Genomic DNA, 20,196 nt, shown 5'->3' with positions numbered 1-20,196 from the left:
AGCCATATAAATATCACATTAATACAATTACTACCGCACAATGTTTTTACACAATCACAAAAATCCTTAAAAAGAAGTATCAATATAGTACTCACACATAAAAAAAAATCTGTTATGGGAAATCTAGAGAAATAGAAGTCAATATTGTAGAGACTATAATTTTTCTTGGTTGACAAAATATTCTCCTGATAGAAAATTTTGATCCTGGAGAACTTTTCAACGGTGAAGATGGTATACTTACAATTCAAAAGTCACTAGGGTACAGTTCAATTTGTAGTCTTTGCACCTCATGTCATATAGTCTCCAAATTGTATATATGGTATTTAAAATTCAAAATTCGACAAAATTCATCAAAATGTTCAAATTATTTTACAATGACAAATTCCTTAAATGTTCAGTTTTTATAGCTAAATTTAAAATTTAAAACAAAGTTATTAATGAGTAGTTCATACTGTTACTTTATATCTAAAAACATATAAATATATTTTTTTTATTGCTGTTTTAAGCTTAAATTTGGACGAAAAAAGACAACTAACAATGTTGCGTTAGCATACATGTCATTAGCATATCGTAATACATAACAATATTTATATATATAGAGTATAGACTCACACTGATATGACTGGATTATTACAAACAACACTAATAAAAAACCAACACTTTAATATAATTATTGCAAATTGAGTCATACAGTATAATATCTTAAATATGGATCATTGTATAACCACAGAATATGCTGTGGTATAACAGTTAACCAATGATACTGGTTATCAGTAGGAAATTATTCTAACACAACTCAATACTAAAAACAAAATTAATTTTTATATATTTTTTTTTATTAATGAAATATAGTATTAAACAACAATATTGAGATAATATATTATATTCTAAAAGTATATACATAATAATATTTAATAACTCTCCAAATAGTATTTTAATTTATATTTGTATTATAAATTGTGTCTATTTATAAAGACTACTAGACTCATATTATAATCATATGCATAGGAGTGCGCACTTTTGATGCAAATACGACTACTATTTTTTTTTTACCATCGACCCACCTTTTCACAGTTTAGACTCCCTCCCCCCCTTTCCCATAAAAAAGTACATACTAAAATATGTATAAATTAAACATATTCAAACAGAAAATTAAAATGTGTTAAATAAATAAAATAATGCATCTCTCGTGTTCTGGAATCGTGCTTGTGATAATACTTCCAAATTCCAGTAGTTAGATGGAAATAGCTTTAGGCCATGGAGGGCAAATATTGTCTAGCGATATATGCCAAAAATGATGGAATTATTTTTTCTAATGTGCTATTAAATTGTGAAATATATATATATATATATATATAAACAAATTGTGGCCTTGTTGTTTAATATAAAAATATAATTGTTGGTATGTTTTTTGTTAATTTTTAAAAATATCTTAAAATATCCCTTATTCAGGGGATAGTCTTTTTTGGTGCCCATCTCAAAAAATACTTTAGGTGGGGCTATAGCCCTATACAAGCCACATCTGTGCACACGCCTATGCTCAAATGCAGTGGCGCCGAACACATACTTCAAGTAGTTCAATTGAACTGCCTTCAAAATTGGGTGGGTAGATAAAATAATAGAGTATACTTCCTAATCTTGCTGCTATAATTTTATGAAATAAAGGAATGTCATAAAGTTATGTATTTATAATCAGTTAAACCTGTTTCTCAGTCGTTTGAAGGGATGGGTGGATCAATCGAACTATTTAAACTGCCAGTTTTAATATCATTCGGCACCACTGCTCATTGTCTAGATATATTTAATTTAACAAAAAAAAGAATACATTTCGAGCACAAGAACTATTTAAATATTTTCGTAAAGGTAAGGTATAATTAGTTTATATTTAAGCCATATAATATACGCACACACAGCAAAGTAGTACCATAAAACGGCCAAAACGTTTTTAAAAATATATTAATTTTAAAACATTAAGGATATCAGTGGTGAACAGTTATTTTAGCTCATATAGGTATATCAATATTTTGTCCACTGGTCAAACTGATCGACCAAGTAATGCGATAATATTAAAAACTTATAATTTGCTATAATTAGAGCTCGTATGTTTATGGCAGCATTTTTTTTTCGTGTAACCAGAATTATACCAGAGTATATGTAAATTTAGTTTGAGTATATATATACATATATTGATTATTTCTAGGTTATTTAGTAAATATATTATAAATTATAAGTATAATATTAAAAATTGACTATATTATTATCATTTATCATAGTTAGTTTTTTATACTTCAAAAAATAAAATAAAAAATCATCATTAATATTTTTTATGAGTAACACTCATATAACTAAGAGATATTTATAAACCAACAACACAGTGACTAAGATATCTGACAACATCGATAAATTTAAGTATGCACCAATCAACTTCAGTAGACGTGGAGCTGTCGTTTTCAATTTATAAAAATATATAATCGATCGTCAAAAATCTTTCAAATTTGAAAATATTTGAAAAATAATTGTTAAACAGTGTAATCCTGATACTATTAATGTACTAAACCTATGTTAAATTTAATTTTAATAGATTGGAAGCTAATTTATAATTTTTCTTATCGTTAATAGCTGTGTATTTTGTAATAAATTAATTTTAAATACACATTTAAAAGAGTATATAATTTTTTTTTTTTTTATTAATATTTTTGTTGAAGAAATAAGTATATTAAATATATTTTAAAACATTTAATTGAATAATTTGATTTTTTTAAAGCATATTTTTATGACATTTTGGTCATCAACATTCGAGCTCTACTTATTATGCTAACTTGAGATTGATCAGTTCACTTTTCTTAATTTCACCCCCCTTCCCCAACCACAACAACTGTTATTTAGTTTAAATATTTGGAAATTTTCAAACAAGTAGATATCATAAAGAATTCAGATCAGTTTCTTGAAATATAAATTATTAGCCCAATCGGTATGATGGACAAAAAGTACATACAAATGAGCATAAACTGTTTACTGATCACGCACATAATGCGCGACACACATTTACAGAATCTTCATGCATGCAATTTTAAAATTGCCTATTTTTAACTCTTTAACAACTGTCCATCACCAATTACCTTAAATGAATTTTAATTTTCTAATAACATAATAACCAGAGAAATAATGTCTGAACAAATTTTATAAACATTTTTTAAAGATATCTCCTATAAAATATTTTAAACAGTTTGAGCTAAATTTTTATTTTTCGTAAATGCTCATTCATAAGAAAAAACTGAATACATTTATGTTTCAGCATTTTTAAACACAACTGTTACTAAATGCTGTATGGTCCTAATCCTATATATTGTAATTAATGCTAAAATTCTTCATAATAAGATTTTAAAATACAAAATAAACAAATGTTATACATGGTAACTTTAAATGTTTTAAAAAAATAAACATGTTTGCAAAAACATAAGCACAATCTAAGAAAAACAACAATAATAAATTTGATTATCATTGCAGTTTTAGATCACATGCATTTTCAATTCTAATATTCTTGCATAGTACTGCAATAAATAAATATTTTAATGTATTATATAATATTTAAGTACCCTATGTTTAATTAACAAATAGAACAGATATAAGTTCAATTAAATAATAAAAACTATTTAAAATGAATAAGTGGATTATGTTTTATTTAAATATAAATTAAACTTTCTTTCACCAAAATCATAGTTTGTTATAAATCATAACCACCATTCATTTTTTTTTTGTACATCAAGTTTTACATTCCATACATTATATTTAAAGTACTTTTTTATTTATTTATTACATACATGCGCCTTATTTATAAAAACACAGTTCTTAAAATCTATAATAGTAACTATATGAATGGGAGATATATAACGAGAAACATCAATGAATAAAACACCTTAACTCCAAAATTAATTAACGATGCATAAAATAAAAACAGAATATAAATTAAGGAATGTATTTTAAACCTCTATCAAGCTAAATACGGTTTCACTGTTTATTTGATCTCGTGAGGTCATGATATCAATGTTCGGTTTTGTAAATATTAGTATATTATACTACTATATCTATATTTAAAATCGTAACAATTGAGGGAACATTAACCTGAAAATATTTGTGTTTCATTCTTGAGAAAACCCTTCAGTCTCCTCAATAGCATAATTGAGTTTTTCAACTAGTTGGTCATAGCTCTTGTATGGCGGTAAGTCTAACCTATTAAAGCATGTGTGAGACCGAGGTAACCATGTTTCTTTACCAACCTTTTCAATACAAAACCTCTGTGCTCCATTGCTCCCTAAACATAAGTATAATTATATTTAATAGTAATTACTAATAACAATATTGATCTAAAGAAAAATGTATAGTTTTTTTTAACATTATTTTTAGTTTTTAGTTTGACTCACCCATAAGCTCAGCAAACCCACCCACTGGAACTCTGCATGTTCCAGTCACAAACTGAAGAAGTCTTGCTCGTTTTTCATTGTCTGCTTGTCTTACAAACTAAATTTCAGAACAAAATATATAAAAAATCGTCAAAATCCAAGTACAAAAAAAAGCTGGAAGGATATATTTGTTTTATAGTGAGTTTTGTCGAAAACACACTTTTAGTAAGATAATAATAATTTTGATATTAATTTGAATTTGAATTATTCAACAAATTTCTTGGAATATACAAACAATATATATATTTTTTGAAGCAAAAAGAAAAGAAAAAATTTACAAAACTTAACATTATAATGTATAAGACTCATAAAAATTAAAATTATGAAATCATAATTATACATTCAAATATTATTCAATTTTTTTTAATGAATTTATTAAATTACTTAACTTTTTGATATTATAATATTACTTATTTTATAATATTTACAGTTTATTTATTTAAAAAATTATTTTTTATAGTTGGTATGGGATTTTATAAATATTAAGTAAAATTTTTAATTATATTAAATTATAAATTATTTTTATATATATGATTTAAAATTAATTTCCTATTTTTGAAGAATTTGGATTTTATTTATTGTTATTGATAAATATAATATGAATATAAATGTAAAATTATACATTTAGAATGAATTTTACATAATGTGTTATTCCTTTCACTGTTCCAAACATACTTTTATGTTACTGTATTTTTAAATATTATCATTTACTGCTAACCATACTATTTTAGGAAACCCTCACATTATTTTAAACTGAAATGATTAGATCATAATATAGATCTCAAAATTTAAAAAAAATATATACATATATTATTTTATGAGGCATACACAGACTGCATTAGTGTGACAGTGGAAAAGTCGAATAGGAATATCAATTCAATTAGCTTTAGTACCTGCCAAAACCAGTTGATTTGCTTGCTAGTTCTATTATAATGTCGATAAATTGTGTGCTGCTGCCAGTCTTCAACATCAATCTCTTGCATCCCACACAGCATGAGTTCAAGTTCACGTTCATCAAAATATTTCAACCATTCTAGTGCTACTACTTCGTTAAAACCATCTAATAATGCCTGAGTCTGTTCTTCAATGCCACGTGTCATTCTCCATTCAGTCATTAATTTAATGTATTCTTCTTTATTAGCATCAGTAACCTTTACTTTGTCACCATTTTCAATCAACTCGTGATGCACAACTTGACCAAGTACTTCAAAATCCACCCCAAAATACATTTCAATATCACTTTCTTCTAAATTATTTTCACTTATCCAAACCAATGAGTTATAAAATTCTGGGTCAATGGATTCAATATCTTTCATGTTAAGTTTTTTGTGTAGCATACGCTTATAAAAGGGCATTGTGAAACCAGAATAAATAAAACGTCCATGATATAAAGCCTGTAATTTTGATCACAAAATGTATAAATATTTCATAATTTAAAACATATTTATTATAAGACTTACCATAGCTATGAATCGTCCAATAAATTTAAAATATAACAAATGGTCAGGATTCACATATGAAGCAGGATTAATTTGTAAGCTATAATTATTTTTGTTGGCATATTCAAATAGACAGTACATTGGGTTGAGTACTTCATGGGAAAGTAAGAAAAACCATTCTCTGTGGGATTCAAAAAAATTATATTATTAATTATTATACTGGTATTGAATTGTTTTAGTAATTATAAGAAATTATGTACCGTGAAACACCACCATAATCTAAGCCTTCTTCGCCACGGAATACTATGTACAAACGTTTCCTCATTTCATATGCAGCAGATCTCATTATTTGATGATAGGAATCTTCAAACAGTGTCTGTCTGGAAACCGTTATCTTAATGTGGCTTGATATTGCATTACTTTGACATAAATATCGGAACTGGCTTAATTTCCAACGGAATGATCTTTCATAAGCGGCAGGTACCCCATAAGGACCAGAAGAACTAAAATCATAAACATTATTAATACCTTATAATAGATAACTAATATTCTCTTATTATTTACCATTGAATGGGTGGTACATGGATACGAGGATCTTCAAATGTAGTTGTATGTGTATTATGATCAACAAAATATCTAATTCCATCAGTGGTTTTTCTTACTTCCCAACCAGTTGGTAAATCAGAATTATCAATAATCATCTCAGTTCTAAAAAAAATTAATAACTTGAAAATAAAATAAAAAATAAAATTTCTTATATATACCCTTGTGTACGTGGATCTTCCCATTGGGTAATGCGACTTTTATGATTAACAAAATAATTTCTTCCATCTGGTTGTATACGCTTTTCCCAACCACTAGGCAATGGTTCTTCTTCCACAACAGGGGTTGGTGGAACTGCAATTTGTCTATTATTTGGTCCAGAACCTGTTCCCAAAGCATGCTAAACAAATCATAAAAACAGAATTAGTTACATATAAAAATATAAAATATTTATACATTTTACCTGAGGATAAAGAAATCTTTGGTTTCCTTGTTGAACTACATGAGCTCTTTCGCCTTGCCAATGTTGATAATGCTGCAGTCTTTCCATGTTTGGACGTTGCCATGTTGTAGTACGAGTATTGTGATCCACATAATAAATACGCCCACGGTTATCTCTTCTTAGCTCCCAACCAGCAGGTAATGGTTGAGGTCGTTCCCAAGATGTTGATTTTGTGTTATGATCTACATAATATTGTCGTTCAAATGAATCAAATCTCATTTCCCAGCTACAATAAAATTTATAAATTAAAATATTTTCTAGCTCAAAAATAATATATTATTTATTTCACAAACCCAGCGGGCAATGGCTCTTCTATTGGTAGTGTAACAGGACCATTTTGATGATGAACAGTAATTGTCCCCTCATTAGAATTATTGTGTGATGGTGGATTTTGTGATGTCCGAATGTTATTTGTTAACACATTATTTACAAGACGATTTGATACATTCATGTCTAAAATATGTATAAATGAAATTCATTAAAAATCATTAAATGGTTTAAATAAAAAACAGGTATTACCTGTTGTTTGAACTGATGATGCAACAACAGCCCTTGTAGAGGTTCGACTACGAGCTCTAACTCCATTACTAAAATCGCCATTTGATAATCCTATTGAAAAATAATGACCTAAATAAATTTTTCTTTTATATATTAAGTATGTGTACCTTGACGATTATTGATACTAGAGCCTGATTCTCTAGATGGATTCGAAACTTGAGATATATCAATTTGAAAACCGTGTAATATAGTAATCAACTCTCCAACCTTGACCAAATTGTTAGATGTGGATGAACTTGAAGCTTGATGATCATGATGACGAGTTCGTATCAAATCAATTGTCAACTCCAAATTATCACAGACGCCATTATAATTACATAAAATATCATAAAGGCTAATATTCTTTTCAGCTATGAGCACATCTTTTTGAAATTTACAATAATCTAGTACACGATAGTGTAATATTGAGTATGGAGTAACAAGTCTAAAAGAAAATAATGTTTCAACACCAATTATAATTAAATTTAAAACTTTTATAATAACTATTAACATACACAGTGAATTCTTCATTCCATTTTGGTTGATATGTATTTTTGATAACTTCAGTTTTATTTCTTTTGCAATCATCAACAATAAGTTCAACATATGGATGTGGTTTAATCAATCCACCACTATTTTTTATATTTGCACTTTCAACTAAAATAGCAATATAGATTAGATGAACAATGAATTATCATAGAAACATAATTATAATAAAATGCATTAAATTGAAAAAAAAAATTAAGTTATGTTTTAAATTTTCCAGTCATATTGCACAAGTTCTTCTCTTTTATGGTGAATATAACCTGGCTTGGCTTAGCTTTGACTAGAGCACGGTATGCATTTGTATATTTATACTGGTTGATTGTACGATATGCTAAATGAGCATAAAAATTGTTTTATAGCATAACGATTTAAAAAATAAAACTTTTCAACTGCATATTATGATATTTATCCATTTTTCCTATTTAAGGGCTTATTATACAATTTTGATTGCATATTTCATTTTGTAGAGCATATTTTGAAGTTTTCTTGTTTATCAAGAATTTTTTTAAATAATATATACTACCTATTTTTAAATATTTTATCTTAATAGTTTTGATTAATATCAAAATTAATTGATAGGTATAAACGGTTTTTCAAAAGATCTTAGACCTTAAATCAATGGTAAGTGAAATAAAATAGATAATAATTATACTAAGATAAGAAAATATCGATTGCGACCATTCACCATTGACATTATTTTAGAACAAAATTTAAAAAAATATTTACAGTAGGGTTTCATAATTTTAAATAATATGTTGATATACCTAATTAAATGTTCAAAAATTATATTTTTTGCTATTTTTTTTTATGCATATTTTTTATTTTTCACACATATTTTATCAGTTTAGTGCATATAAGATTTTTTCGCACTTATTTGTTTGGTCTTAATGCATATAAATCGGTGCTCTAACTATGACTATATTTAAAATGGTTATATCCCTCGTGAAACAGTATTAAATTAACAATTTATAGATGGTGCCGATGGTGGTATATTTCTAATACAAATGTTGAACTTACTTGTTACAATGAGTTGAAAAATTTGAATTTGATTTGAAGGAGCAATTACTCTGTCCTGAGTTGATATTGAACAATTAGCCATACTTTCTACAATAGTACCCATGGCTATAATATTTTTTGGATTCACAGTGACTTACAAAACAATTATTGGCTAACCTATTAAAAAACAACAACAAAAAGTTGTGAAAATTTTTAGTTTATATCAATTCAAATATAATCTTATCTTTTATACATATTATACAAAAAAAAAACTGCTAATTAAATGAAATAATTGATTTAAATTTTAAGTTTGGGTAATTAATGTATTTGTTTCAATAGATGCTCAATGAAAAATAAATAGATACCAGTAATATATTATTGGTACATAAATAGCTTATCTTTATTATGTAACCTATACACCTTAAATAAATGTTTCAATTTTATTAATGACTTCACAAATAAATGAATATCAAATACAAAATTTTAGTTTAAGTAATAAATTCACAAACAAATTTATGTATAATACTTAATATATAAAATGTTGATTCTCACAAAAGAATAATAATATTCCATCATAACTTTGACTAGAGTTGGAATAGGTAGTAAAAAATATTTATTATGATTAAGTGCCTATAATAATATATCATTGTAAATAATATGAAATTTATATCAGGCAGTGCCGCAACTACCGGTGGTGCAGAGGGTGCATTGCACCCTCAGTAGAGAATTTAATTTAGAATTAATTGATAAATACTTAAAATTATTACATAGAAAATTAGAAACTGATATAGATAATAATATATTAATATGTGTTTATGAATAAAATATATAATATTATAATATATGTTATTATGTTCTGTTGCAACTTGCAACAAACATGTTACCAGTTAAAGCAGAATAGTCATAGTTTATATTATTTAATAAGCCACCGTGGATTAGGAAATGGTTGCTTTTGAAAACTATACTATTACATTATAATATAGACTAGTGTCTAGTACGGTGGTACCGTTTCAAGTTAATCTTATCTTATCTAGCAGTGACTGTTGTATGTCTATTTTTAGTATTCTGTCGATCGGGGATATTAGGTTGATTCATAGAATAGTCGGACGCTCGCACACAGAAATAGATTACAGTGTATACGGTTGTGCGGTACACTTGCCAATATTGTTAATAATTTTAATATTCACCACTACAGTACTTGTACCCGTACAGTTTATAGGTACATATTTTATAAATTTTATTTTATATATTTATCCTAACTTTGAAATGGCTCTTCCGAGTGAATATGCAAAAAGAAAATTAAAACTACAAAGAGAAGAGCAAGAAAAAAAGTTGGCTGGATCGTTAAATCGATTTATGGTACCAAAGGTGATCTCAGATACTACAACAGCATCACCTATATATAATAATGGTAATACTGGTAAGTAATAATTTTGACAAAGGAAAGGATTTGATTTGCAAGCTTTAGGGTTAACCTTTAGGGTTAAATTAAATTAAATTAAAATTAGCAAAAAAAAAAAATGTCATGCAGTGTAGGGTTCTCCAATTTTATTTTAAAAAATAACCTATATAGAACTATGAATAGGTTATTAGATAATTTATAGAAAAGAAATTATTTAATGATTAAAAGTAGTAGGTAATCAAAATTATTATTTTATTTATTTATTTATTATTACAGCTTAAATAATAATAAATATGCTGGAATATTTTATATTATAATTAGAGAGAAGAATTTCATTTTTTTTTTAAACAATTTTATTTCAAAATATATATAGATTATTAGATTGTAGTTTATATAGTATGAATTGGTTTATTCTGATATTCAGGTATTACAAAAAATGAAGATATTGAATTGAAAACAATTAATACAATTGATTCCATTGAAAAAGAAGATGAAATGTCTGAAACCAAAATTGATATGGATGATCCTAATGGTATTATTATATTTTATATAAATTATAATTATTCTTTAAATTGGTACAGTAATTAAAATTCAGTCGTTAATTATTTTAGACAGTAGTTTTTTTTAAATATAATCAATGGAATATCTGAAAATCATTTTAAATAAAGATATAAATATATTTTATGAGTAATATTTTACTAATAATAATTATTAGATCATTTTTCAATAATTTGGTTGTACAGATGGTTTTTTTTTAAGGAAATATGTCAATAAGTTAAAATTATTATTATTATTATTTATTCTAGAAATTTAACATTTATTTATTTTTTTAATTTGCATATGATTAGTTGATGAATTGGATTTAAAGTTGGAGTTTCCAACAGATAGAGGACATTTTTAAAATATCACAATCAGTTCTAATTTTAAAAAACAAATTCTATCATATGGTCCTTGTAAACCTTCAATAAACTTTTCTTCAAACAACATTTTTAGTGATGAAAATGAAACTATGAAATCTAGCAGACACTTTTCCAAAGACTATTATTATATGATTAATAAAGCCGGTGTTAAAGTACCTAGAATGTGGCTGTGTTATTCATTAGTTTTAAAAAAAGTATATTGTGAGTCTTGTTGGTTGTTTGCGGATCGAAAAAATCATAAACTTCAATTAAATTGGATAAATGGTATAAATGACTGGCAACATTTAACCCAAAAAATTATCAAACATGAAAACTGTACACAGCATGTAGAAGCCACACAATTGCGAATCATTTGGTTGAAAAATGAAACTATAGATAAAAACTTGGAAAAGCATATATCCGAAGAAGCAAAATTCTGGAGAGAAGTTTTAAAACGATTAATAAAAATAATATTATGCCTTAACACAGGAAATACTGCATTGAGGGGAAATGAAGGAAAAGCTAACAGTAATTCTGAAGGCAATTTTTTACGCACAGTTAAATTGATGGCAGAGTTTGATCCTATTTTAAGTAAACTTTTATATACTGAAGAATCAAAAATAAAATATTTAAGTTGGAAGATACAAAAGGAACTATTGAATTATTGGCTGCTGAGTTAAGAAAAAATATATGTGAAGAAATAAAAAAGGCACAGTGTTTCTCAATCATAGTGGATTCAACACAAGACATAGCCAAAATTGACCAGATTTCTGTGATACTGAGGTATATTGTTGTGAATTATAATGAACATAATGTGCAAATAAAGGAATTGTTCTTAGGATTTTATGCATTGATGAATCATAGCGCAGAAGGTCATTTTAAATTAATACTTGATATTTTGAAAAAATATAATTTAGATGTTACAAAATGTAGAGAACAAGTCTACAACAGAGCCTCAGTTATGACCGATGCTAAATCAGTGGTACAAAAAAGGATTTCTGATATAGTCCCTAGTTCCTCATATGTACATTGTACTGCTCATAACTTAAATCTAGTAATTTCTGATGTTGCCAAAAGTCCATTAAAAATGTCTACATTTTTCGATATAGTCAAAATATATTTTTTTTTCAGCCAAAGTGCTCCTAGATGGGCATCATTAGCATTTGGAGATGATATAGCAAATCAAATACAAAAAAAAGTTGTAAAAAAAATTTGTAATACAAGATGGGAAGCTAGACATTCATCTGTATATGCATTAAAAGAAAATTGTATTAATGTGTTGAAATCGTTGACAAATATTTCACTAACTAGCAAAAAAAGTGATGAATTAAATAGAGCAAAATCTCTTTAAAAAAAAATAAAATCTTATGAGTTTGTTTTGCTTATAACCCGGCTTATAATTATTTGGGAAAATGTTTTGAAACCATTATCTGTGGTATCCAAGGTGTTACAGTGCTCACAAACCAGTATCCACCAAGCCAGTGAGTTTTTGCAAATTGGTATTAATTCAATTAAAAACATGAGACATAATTATAAAGAACTGGTAGAATTAGCAAAAAATATGTGTCTAAAATGAGGAATACAATTTCAGAATGAAAATAAAAGAAAAATTTATTTTAAAAAACGATTTGGTGAAGTTGATGGTGACAGGAGATTGGATATTACAGAAGAAAAATTTTATGTTTCAGTATTTTTACCATTAGTTGATATTGCTTTATTTCAACTAGAAGATCGTTTTAAAGGACTTAAAATAGTATCAAATACTTTTAATTTTTTATTGCCACCAAATATGATAAAATTAAATGAAGCAGAAATAGTAAAATCATGCTATGATTTTAATTAGTTTTACAAAACTGATGTAACTTCCGATTTAACTAGTCAAGTTCAATCTTTAAAGGAATTTACAGGGGAATTTATAAAAAACACTGATATGAAAACAATTACAGAATTATGTTTATATTTAATAGAAAACGACCTATTATCATTGTATATCAGCGTTTTCCAACCTTTTTGCAATGGTGACCCATACATTTAATCTTTATTAGGTACGCGACCCCCCCCCCCCTTAAAAAAAGTATGCCTTAAATAAATAAGATTTTTACTATAATCCATTTTATCATTGAGTTTTTTTATAAAATACAATACGAATACAATATACTGAATAATAATAACTTAATTAATAAATAAATAAAATAAATAATAAAAAAATACAAAAAATTAGTATAATAGAAAATGTAGTGTGAATATCGACTAGTTACTAGTCATTAGCACATTCACCGATAACATAAAAAAAATTCCATAATCTTAATAACTTTACGTCATTTATTCTACAATACTAGTTATTGTAATATAGTTATTTATACTATTTATCAATTTACGACTAAAATAACTGTAATCGTAACCGCGAGTCGCGACCCATCAAAAAAATTTCGCGACCCATGGTTTGGGAAACGCTGTTGTATAGTGAAGTTGTTACATGTTGTATTATATTTTTAAGTTTACCAGTGACTGTTGCATCGGCCGAACGATTGTTTTCTAAACTTAAACTGATTAAAAACTATTTAAGAAACTCAATATCTCAAGATCAACTAACAAACATAAGTATTTTAAATATAGAAAAAGGTCGCACTGAAGAACTTGATGTAGAAAAATTAATTGTTGACTTTGCCAATCAAAAAAGCAGGAAAAAAAATTTTTTAAAGTAATGTTGATATTATAAATATGTAATTATTTTTATAATTTTAAATGTATTTACTATTTTGTATAATGGTGTAAATATATGTATTATGTATAATATTTAAACATATGAAAATTTTTTTTATAATTTTAAAGGTATTAACCATTATTATCTAGTGTAAATTTGTATTTTTTTAGTTAAAAGGAAATTTAAATGGTGATGGATGTTTAACGTTTACATATATAAATATATTTTTCATGCAAATATTTTTTGTAAAATTTTCAAAAGTAGAGGGCCCTATTATTTGGTATTGCACCCCGGCTCTAAAAACCTTAGTTGCAGTACTGATATTAGGTACCTACAATTTGTTTATTATTTCATAGCTACTATAAAATACAAAAAATAAAAGAAACTAGTTGTCATGATTGAATATTGATTGTATCTTAAATAATTGTATTAAATAATTATTAAAAAGACAAAATCAAAAGGGCACTACCAAATTGCAATACTATTTCAAAACTTTATGCTGTACTCAAGTACCTATATATTTTTTATTATTCTTTTATTTTAATGCTAAATGTTTCTATTATAAATACTACTGAATAGTTAGGTATGTAAGTTATTATTAAAAATAAAAATAAAATAAATGCCAAAAATAAAATTAATGCTGATATCATTAGTAAAAAAATGTATTTTAATAACCTAAATTAAGTAAGGTTAGTGTTATTTTTTACTTATACAACATAAAAATCGGTGTGGGTACCTTCTGATGCTAAGTTTTTCTTATATCCAGATGATAATTAACTTATACCAAAAATTAATAAAACAATATAACACTTCTTGGATGTGAAGATCAAAGAATATAATAAATATTAGATTTAGATTTAAACAACAAATGGATATGATAAAATAAAACTCTTAGTTTATCAAATACCTTCACATCTACATTTAAATTATGATCAAGGCCATGAATAAACATATTTAAACAATCAAAATTAGAGAAATATACACAAATAATTCTAAACCATAACTATGTTTATATGATGGCTTTAAAATGGTTTGAAATTAAATCGGTTTTAAATTCTCAAGCTATATAGTACAAGCAAGGGTGCAAGCGTTTTAAAATAAACGTTGTATATGACTAATAATTTAAAATGTATTTATTAAAATTAAATAACATTTCAGTTTATGGGTTTTTTAATAAACAACACGAGAATAATACTAAAAATGGGATTAATAATATATAAAAATAAAAGTATCTAACTATCTAAATTTTTGGTACCTAGGTATTATATCACGTACAAGTAACAACTCAACCACTTCAAACACTATCCTGGACAAATATCCACTACTAGACCACATAAATGAACTTTTAAGACAAAAAAGAAAGGCTCGTTCTAAATGGCAAATCACAATTACTTATCCCAACGACAAGCAGATCTTTAATAACAACCTACCCAACAAACTTAAAAAACAACTCCAAAATCACAAAAATAAATCTTATGATACTTAAATTTCAAACCTAAATCCAACAAATAGTTAGCTTTGGAAAACAACCAAAAAATCCTTAGACACATTGAACCCACTTCTCCTACACTCCGTCGCCCCGATAACTCTAAAATCACTGAAGATGTTGAATAATTCAATGATTTTGCCAAACACCTTGCAACAGTATTTAACCAAACATTATCTAAACTAATCCCCAGCACTCAGCCAGAGTATATAAGATCTTGGATAGCCCACTACCTGTCTCTTTACCTACCAAACCTACAAACCCAAATGAAGTACTTTTCTATATAAAACATCTAAAAAACGGTAAAGCACCTGGTCATACTTTCATAACTGTTTCGCTCTTAAAACAACTATCACCCAAAACAATAATCCTATTATCATATATTTTCAACTCTATGCTCCGCCTTTTGTACATGCCATTTATCTGGAAACATGCTCAAATTATACTGATTCATAAACCAGACAAATCTCCCAAAAATCCATTCTCTTATCGACTTTATAAGCCTTCTGTCTGTTGATGGAAAATTATTCAAAAAATTACACCTTTAAAGAATTTCAAAAATTACCATAGAAAATAAAATAATTCACGACATTCAATTCGGGTTCAAACCCACACAATACGCCAACTTCACAGAGTTGTCTATCAAATTTTGAAGCATTCGAGAGCAAAAAAGTCCGTATGGGTATTTTCCTCGATATTGCACAGGCTTTTGCCAGAGTTTGGCACCCAGGCCTACTCTTCAATCTTAAATCCTTCTTGCCCGCTCCATATTACCTACTAATTAAATCTTATCTAAAACAAAGAACATTTGTCACAAAAATGAACGGCACCATTTCTAATTCTCAAATAGCAACTGCTGGTGTTCCTCAAGACAGTGACATAACTACTTTTCTATTCAATATCTTTACCATCGACCTACCGCTAAACGAAAACACTCTACTTTGTACATTTACGGATGATACTGCTATTTTTGTTATCAACAAAGATCACATCCAAGCTGCTTAAAAAATCCAAAACCACCTAACTGTGCTAAACACTTGGTTCACAACTAGAAAATACAAGTCAATCCATCAAAATCCTCTCAAATTACCTTTACACTTAGATTTTTGAAATGTCACCCAACTTTTGTTGGTAATGCATAAATTTCATTTTCCACGCAAACCAAATACTAGGGTTTAATTCTTGAAAAACGCCTTACATGGGGTCCTCACTTATAAAACAAGAGTAAAGATCTCAATCAGAGACTTCACCTCCACCCTTACTCTGCTCAAAGCTCATTAAAAACAATATATAGCCCTTATATGGCCCTTCTAAGACCTATATGGTACTATGGTATTCAAATTGGGTGCTCAGCCAAACCGTCAAATGTCAGAACAATACAGGCATTCCAGTCTAAATGTCTACGATTATTATCAGGTGCCCCTTGGTATATCACCAATGCATGATTCATTCCATAAAGACATCTGCATTCCAACCTTAAAAAAATCTCGCTAAGATCATCTACAAAAAATCACGCAAAATACAGTACTCACTCAAATCCTATAATTAAGCAACTATCATCCAAAGAAATTGCAGGTAACCCACCCATGTGCCTGAAAAGGAACTGGTGCAGGGACCTACTCTCTGCTTAAAATTTCGCTTTCCGCAGGGATGCCACCACTGGGTGACTTCCCCTTCCCGACAATCAAATCTCATCCAATTTACTTATTTATAACTTGTAAATACAGATTGTAAATATATTAAATTTTGTTTCAATTAGAAAAAAAAAGGTATTATACTACAATATAAAGTATATTATATACATATATTAATGCACAGCATCAAATTCATAATTTTTTTTACATATTGGTATGCATTAACATCTAAAATATGCTAAATAAAATTTTTTACTTAGAATAGTAAGGTGATAATAATGAAATAATTGTATAATAATGGTAATAATGAAGTAAATTTATATCTCACTAATTTTGAGTTAAGAATAAAATTTATCGAAATAAAAAATAATTGAATTCATAGTACTGTTTATGATTATCAAAACAAATGAAACATATTAATTAGGTATAACTGAAAAAAAATTCCTATTCAAAAAGTAGGTATAGAAAACAATGTGGGGAACATAAATTAATCCTTAATTTATTCGTTTTATACTTAGGTTGAGACCAAATATAATTTAAATAATTATTAAAGATAGAACGAGGGCTAAACAATATAACAGTGGTAGGTACAAAATTAAATTTTTATCTTTTAAATGGGTACTGCTTTAAATTGTTTGCTATAAGTCTTGTAAGCTTAGTAGTAACATAGTTTTGTTTCGTAGGTAATTAAAATTAGCTACTACAACACCGGATACAAAACTATACTCCATACCAAGAGAGAGATTGTCTCATACATCCAGAGTGATGGTAGTGACTGGTCCAAGGCACAATTCCCCCCCCCCCCACTTTATGCCATAATATTATTGGTTATATATATATATAAATTATAGCGTCAAGTGTTGTGAAACATACCAAACATTAACAAACTGTTGCTGAATGGAGATTGCACAGATTCACATGAGTACTGGCTTGATCACAGTAATGCTTTCTTCTGGTGCAGAATATAGCAGCAATTGGTGTGTACCAATTTATTATAATTAATATACATAATGCCATAGTCAATATCTACCTACCTTTTGACTCATGAAACTCAAGTGCCCAGATACTCAATCAAAAAAACTTATTTTGTTATCTCCAAAATATTAAGTATGCCGACACTCACAAAAGAAATCACAAGATACTAATTATGAATCAAATTATTAACAATGAATCCACATTACTTCATTAATACCTAAATTTAGCAATTAATAAAATCGTTTAAGTACAGTTTACATAAGTTATACCCTAAGTCAAACTGACATAATTATTTTAGACAACCACAATTAAAATAATAATTAACATTGACACCTAATGCATCAAACGAGAAGTGATTCATCTTATGATTTACTCACTCGATACAATTTACAATCACTCATTTGGTACAAAAAAGAAAGACCTTCTGATAAAAGAAAAAATGGATTATGTTCAGGTGGGGTTTTAGCACTTGAATCTCATACTTCTGAAATGTAGGTAATTAAGATAAGACCCAAAGACCTAGGACAAAAGCCCATATGTTTATCACACTGTTATATAACAGCATTATCCGAAATGTTCATCAATCGTCCTGACCTAGAAACAATTATGATGACCAACGAAACGCTTGTCAGCCAATCAAATAAACAGGGAAATAGTGTAGAGTGTGATATGAAATTTTATTTATATGTCAAGAAGACGACAAACAATTCGATAACAGAGAGCTAGCTAACAGTGGTCGTTGCCTGATAGACACTAATATCAAAACTCGAGTGACACGATACGGGAGAAGACAACAAAACATTATGATATACCTAATATTTTGACCAAAAACAAAAAAAAATATACGTCGTGATACTGTAAATTTAGTCGTGGTGAATGGACGAGGGGGAGTGGCACTTACCGTGTATTGACGGTCAATCAGCACAGCTCGGTGGCAGCAAGTGCACTCCAACACAATATTATAATATTAGCTCCGATTTGGGACTGCGCTGTACTCGTCGGCATATGGCTAGCGATCGGGTGATACGGAGAAGAACAGCAGGGAAAAAGTCGAAACGTCTCTCCCGACGTTATCGACGATTACCGATCGTACTACGGCGGCGGACACGACGACGCCATGAGTGTTAGCGCTAAGTACGACGACAATGTCACTGTTGATGCAGCGCCGGAGATTTCAGCAACCGGACGACGGTGACCATCAATAATCACGATCGATTATTGTCTCAATGCAACGAATGCGGGCGAACGTGATCGGATTAATGTAGGTACTACACACATAACGTAGAGGCGGTCGTATGAACAATTGCACTGTGTACAACTTAAAATAATAAATTAATAACCAATAATGGTAAATCGTAATGACAAAGACAGTAGTAATAATTGCGTACGTGCGTGCGTGGGTTAATTTTCCAAACCAATTTAACTATAGCAAGTTGCTTAAGCAGACTAGAGAGAGTGCGTTTTGGGTCGCGAACGAGATAAGGATAACACGACAGGCGCGCGCGCACACATATGTATTTGCACACACACACACACACACACACACACACACACACACACACAAACACACACACACACACAAACAGAGATAAGTAATATGCATACACACACGCATGCACAGGTACACCGCACTTTAGTACTTTACGCGCAACCACGACTGTTCGCTGTTGCACAATGCGCAAGCTAGGTGGCTGCTTACCAACTGTTTACGGCTTACCGTATTCGTAATGATTATTATAGTGTCATGTTTACTTATTATAATAAATCGTGCCACGCATTAAAATAATAAAATAAGCACTATTATTTATTATGATACTGATTACAATATTTGTGTTTATATTATGATAACGACGAAATCGTTTTTTAAGTCAATATTATATTCAGATTCGTGCACGTAATTCTATGCACGTAGCATAGATTACGATATTATTAAAAGTTCTCATATTATTATTATCTGCGAGTCGCATCCACTGACTGAGTGACTAACCGTCTAGGCCGTAGGCAATTCCAAATTAGTAGTTTCGTAGAACAAAACAGTTTTAGACGTTTTAGGGCGTGATTGTGCAATGCGCC

General features: G+C 28.1%; 4 protein-coding genes across 4 annotated transcripts; 3 read left to right on the top strand and 1 right to left on the bottom strand.

Moving 5' to 3' along the window:
• Positions 1-814: 814 nt before the first annotated feature.
• Positions 815-19,634, bottom strand: Su(dx) (WW domain containing E3 ubiquitin protein ligase suppressor of deltex). The gene is made up of 14 exons (XM_015519712.2): positions 19,025-19,634; positions 9,045-9,200; positions 7,997-8,138; positions 7,610-7,926; positions 7,464-7,553; positions 7,238-7,397; positions 6,906-7,170; positions 6,664-6,842; positions 6,464-6,607; positions 6,160-6,402; positions 5,921-6,080; positions 5,354-5,854; positions 4,422-4,518; positions 815-4,312 (listed from the first exon to the last, which is right to left on the bottom strand). Exons 2-14 carry the CDS (start codon positions 9,145-9,147, stop codon positions 4,140-4,142), a joined length of 2,574 nt encoding a protein of 857 aa, XP_015375198.1. The 5' UTR covers positions 9,148-9,200; positions 19,025-19,634; the 3' UTR covers positions 815-4,139.
• On the top strand, positions 10,139-11,326 carry LOC149061718 (uncharacterized). The gene is made up of 3 exons (XM_089215082.1): positions 10,139-10,443; positions 10,850-10,957; positions 11,274-11,326. Exons 1-3 carry the CDS (start codon positions 10,290-10,292, stop codon positions 11,324-11,326), a joined length of 315 nt encoding a protein of 104 aa, XP_089071208.1. The 5' UTR covers positions 10,139-10,289.
• LOC107169824 (zinc finger MYM-type protein 1-like) lies at positions 11,435-12,675 on the top strand. Its single transcript, XM_089215080.1, has 3 exons — positions 11,435-11,881; positions 11,959-12,196; positions 12,242-12,675. The coding sequence occupies exons 1-3, from the start codon at positions 11,435-11,437 to the stop codon at positions 12,673-12,675; spliced, it is 1,119 nt and encodes a 372-aa protein (XP_089071206.1).
• LOC149061717 (uncharacterized) lies at positions 13,181-14,088 on the top strand. Its single transcript, XM_089225803.1, has 2 exons — positions 13,181-13,304; positions 13,777-14,088. The coding sequence occupies exons 1-2, from the start codon at positions 13,255-13,257 to the stop codon at positions 14,027-14,029; spliced, it is 303 nt and encodes a 100-aa protein (XP_089081929.1). The 5' UTR covers positions 13,181-13,254; the 3' UTR covers positions 14,030-14,088.
• Positions 19,635-20,196: the final 562 nt, after the last annotated feature.

This window comes from Diuraphis noxia, unplaced genomic scaffold, assembly GCF_037042655.1.
Source record: "Diuraphis noxia isolate RWA-SAM2 unplaced genomic scaffold, SU_Dnox_SAM2 contig0001, whole genome shotgun sequence".
Classification (NCBI taxonomy): Eukaryota; Metazoa; Arthropoda; class Insecta; order Hemiptera; family Aphididae; genus Diuraphis; species Diuraphis noxia.
Note: the sequence above shows the minus strand (reverse complement) of the source record. Positions and strands in the feature narration are given on the sequence as shown.

Coding starts and splice junctions, on each gene's coding strand:
- LOC149061718 (XM_089215082.1), top strand. CDS start 10,290: ATGGCTCTTCCGAGTGAATATGCAAAAAGAAAATTAAAACTACAAAGA. Junction 10,444..10,849: donor ATATAATAATGGTAATACTG/GTAAGTAATAAT, acceptor TCTGATATTCAG/GTATTACAAAAAATGAAGAT. Junction 10,958..11,273: donor TGATATGGATGATCCTAATG/GTATTATTATAT, acceptor GCATATGATTAG/TTGATGAATTGGATTTAAAG.
- LOC107169824 (XM_089215080.1), top strand. CDS start 11,435: ATGAAATCTAGCAGACACTTTTCCAAAGACTATTATTATATGATTAAT. Junction 11,882..11,958: donor AAGGCAATTTTTTACGCACA/GTTAAATTGATG, acceptor AAAATATTTAAG/TTGGAAGATACAAAAGGAAC. Junction 12,197..12,241: donor GATGAATCATAGCGCAGAAG/GTCATTTTAAAT, acceptor AATATAATTTAG/ATGTTACAAAATGTAGAGAA.
- LOC149061717 (XM_089225803.1), top strand. CDS start 13,255: ATGAAAACAATTACAGAATTATGTTTATATTTAATAGAAAACGACCTA. Junction 13,305..13,776: donor TTAATAGAAAACGACCTATT/ATCATTGTATAT, acceptor GGTTTGGGAAAC/GCTGTTGTATAGTGAAGTTG.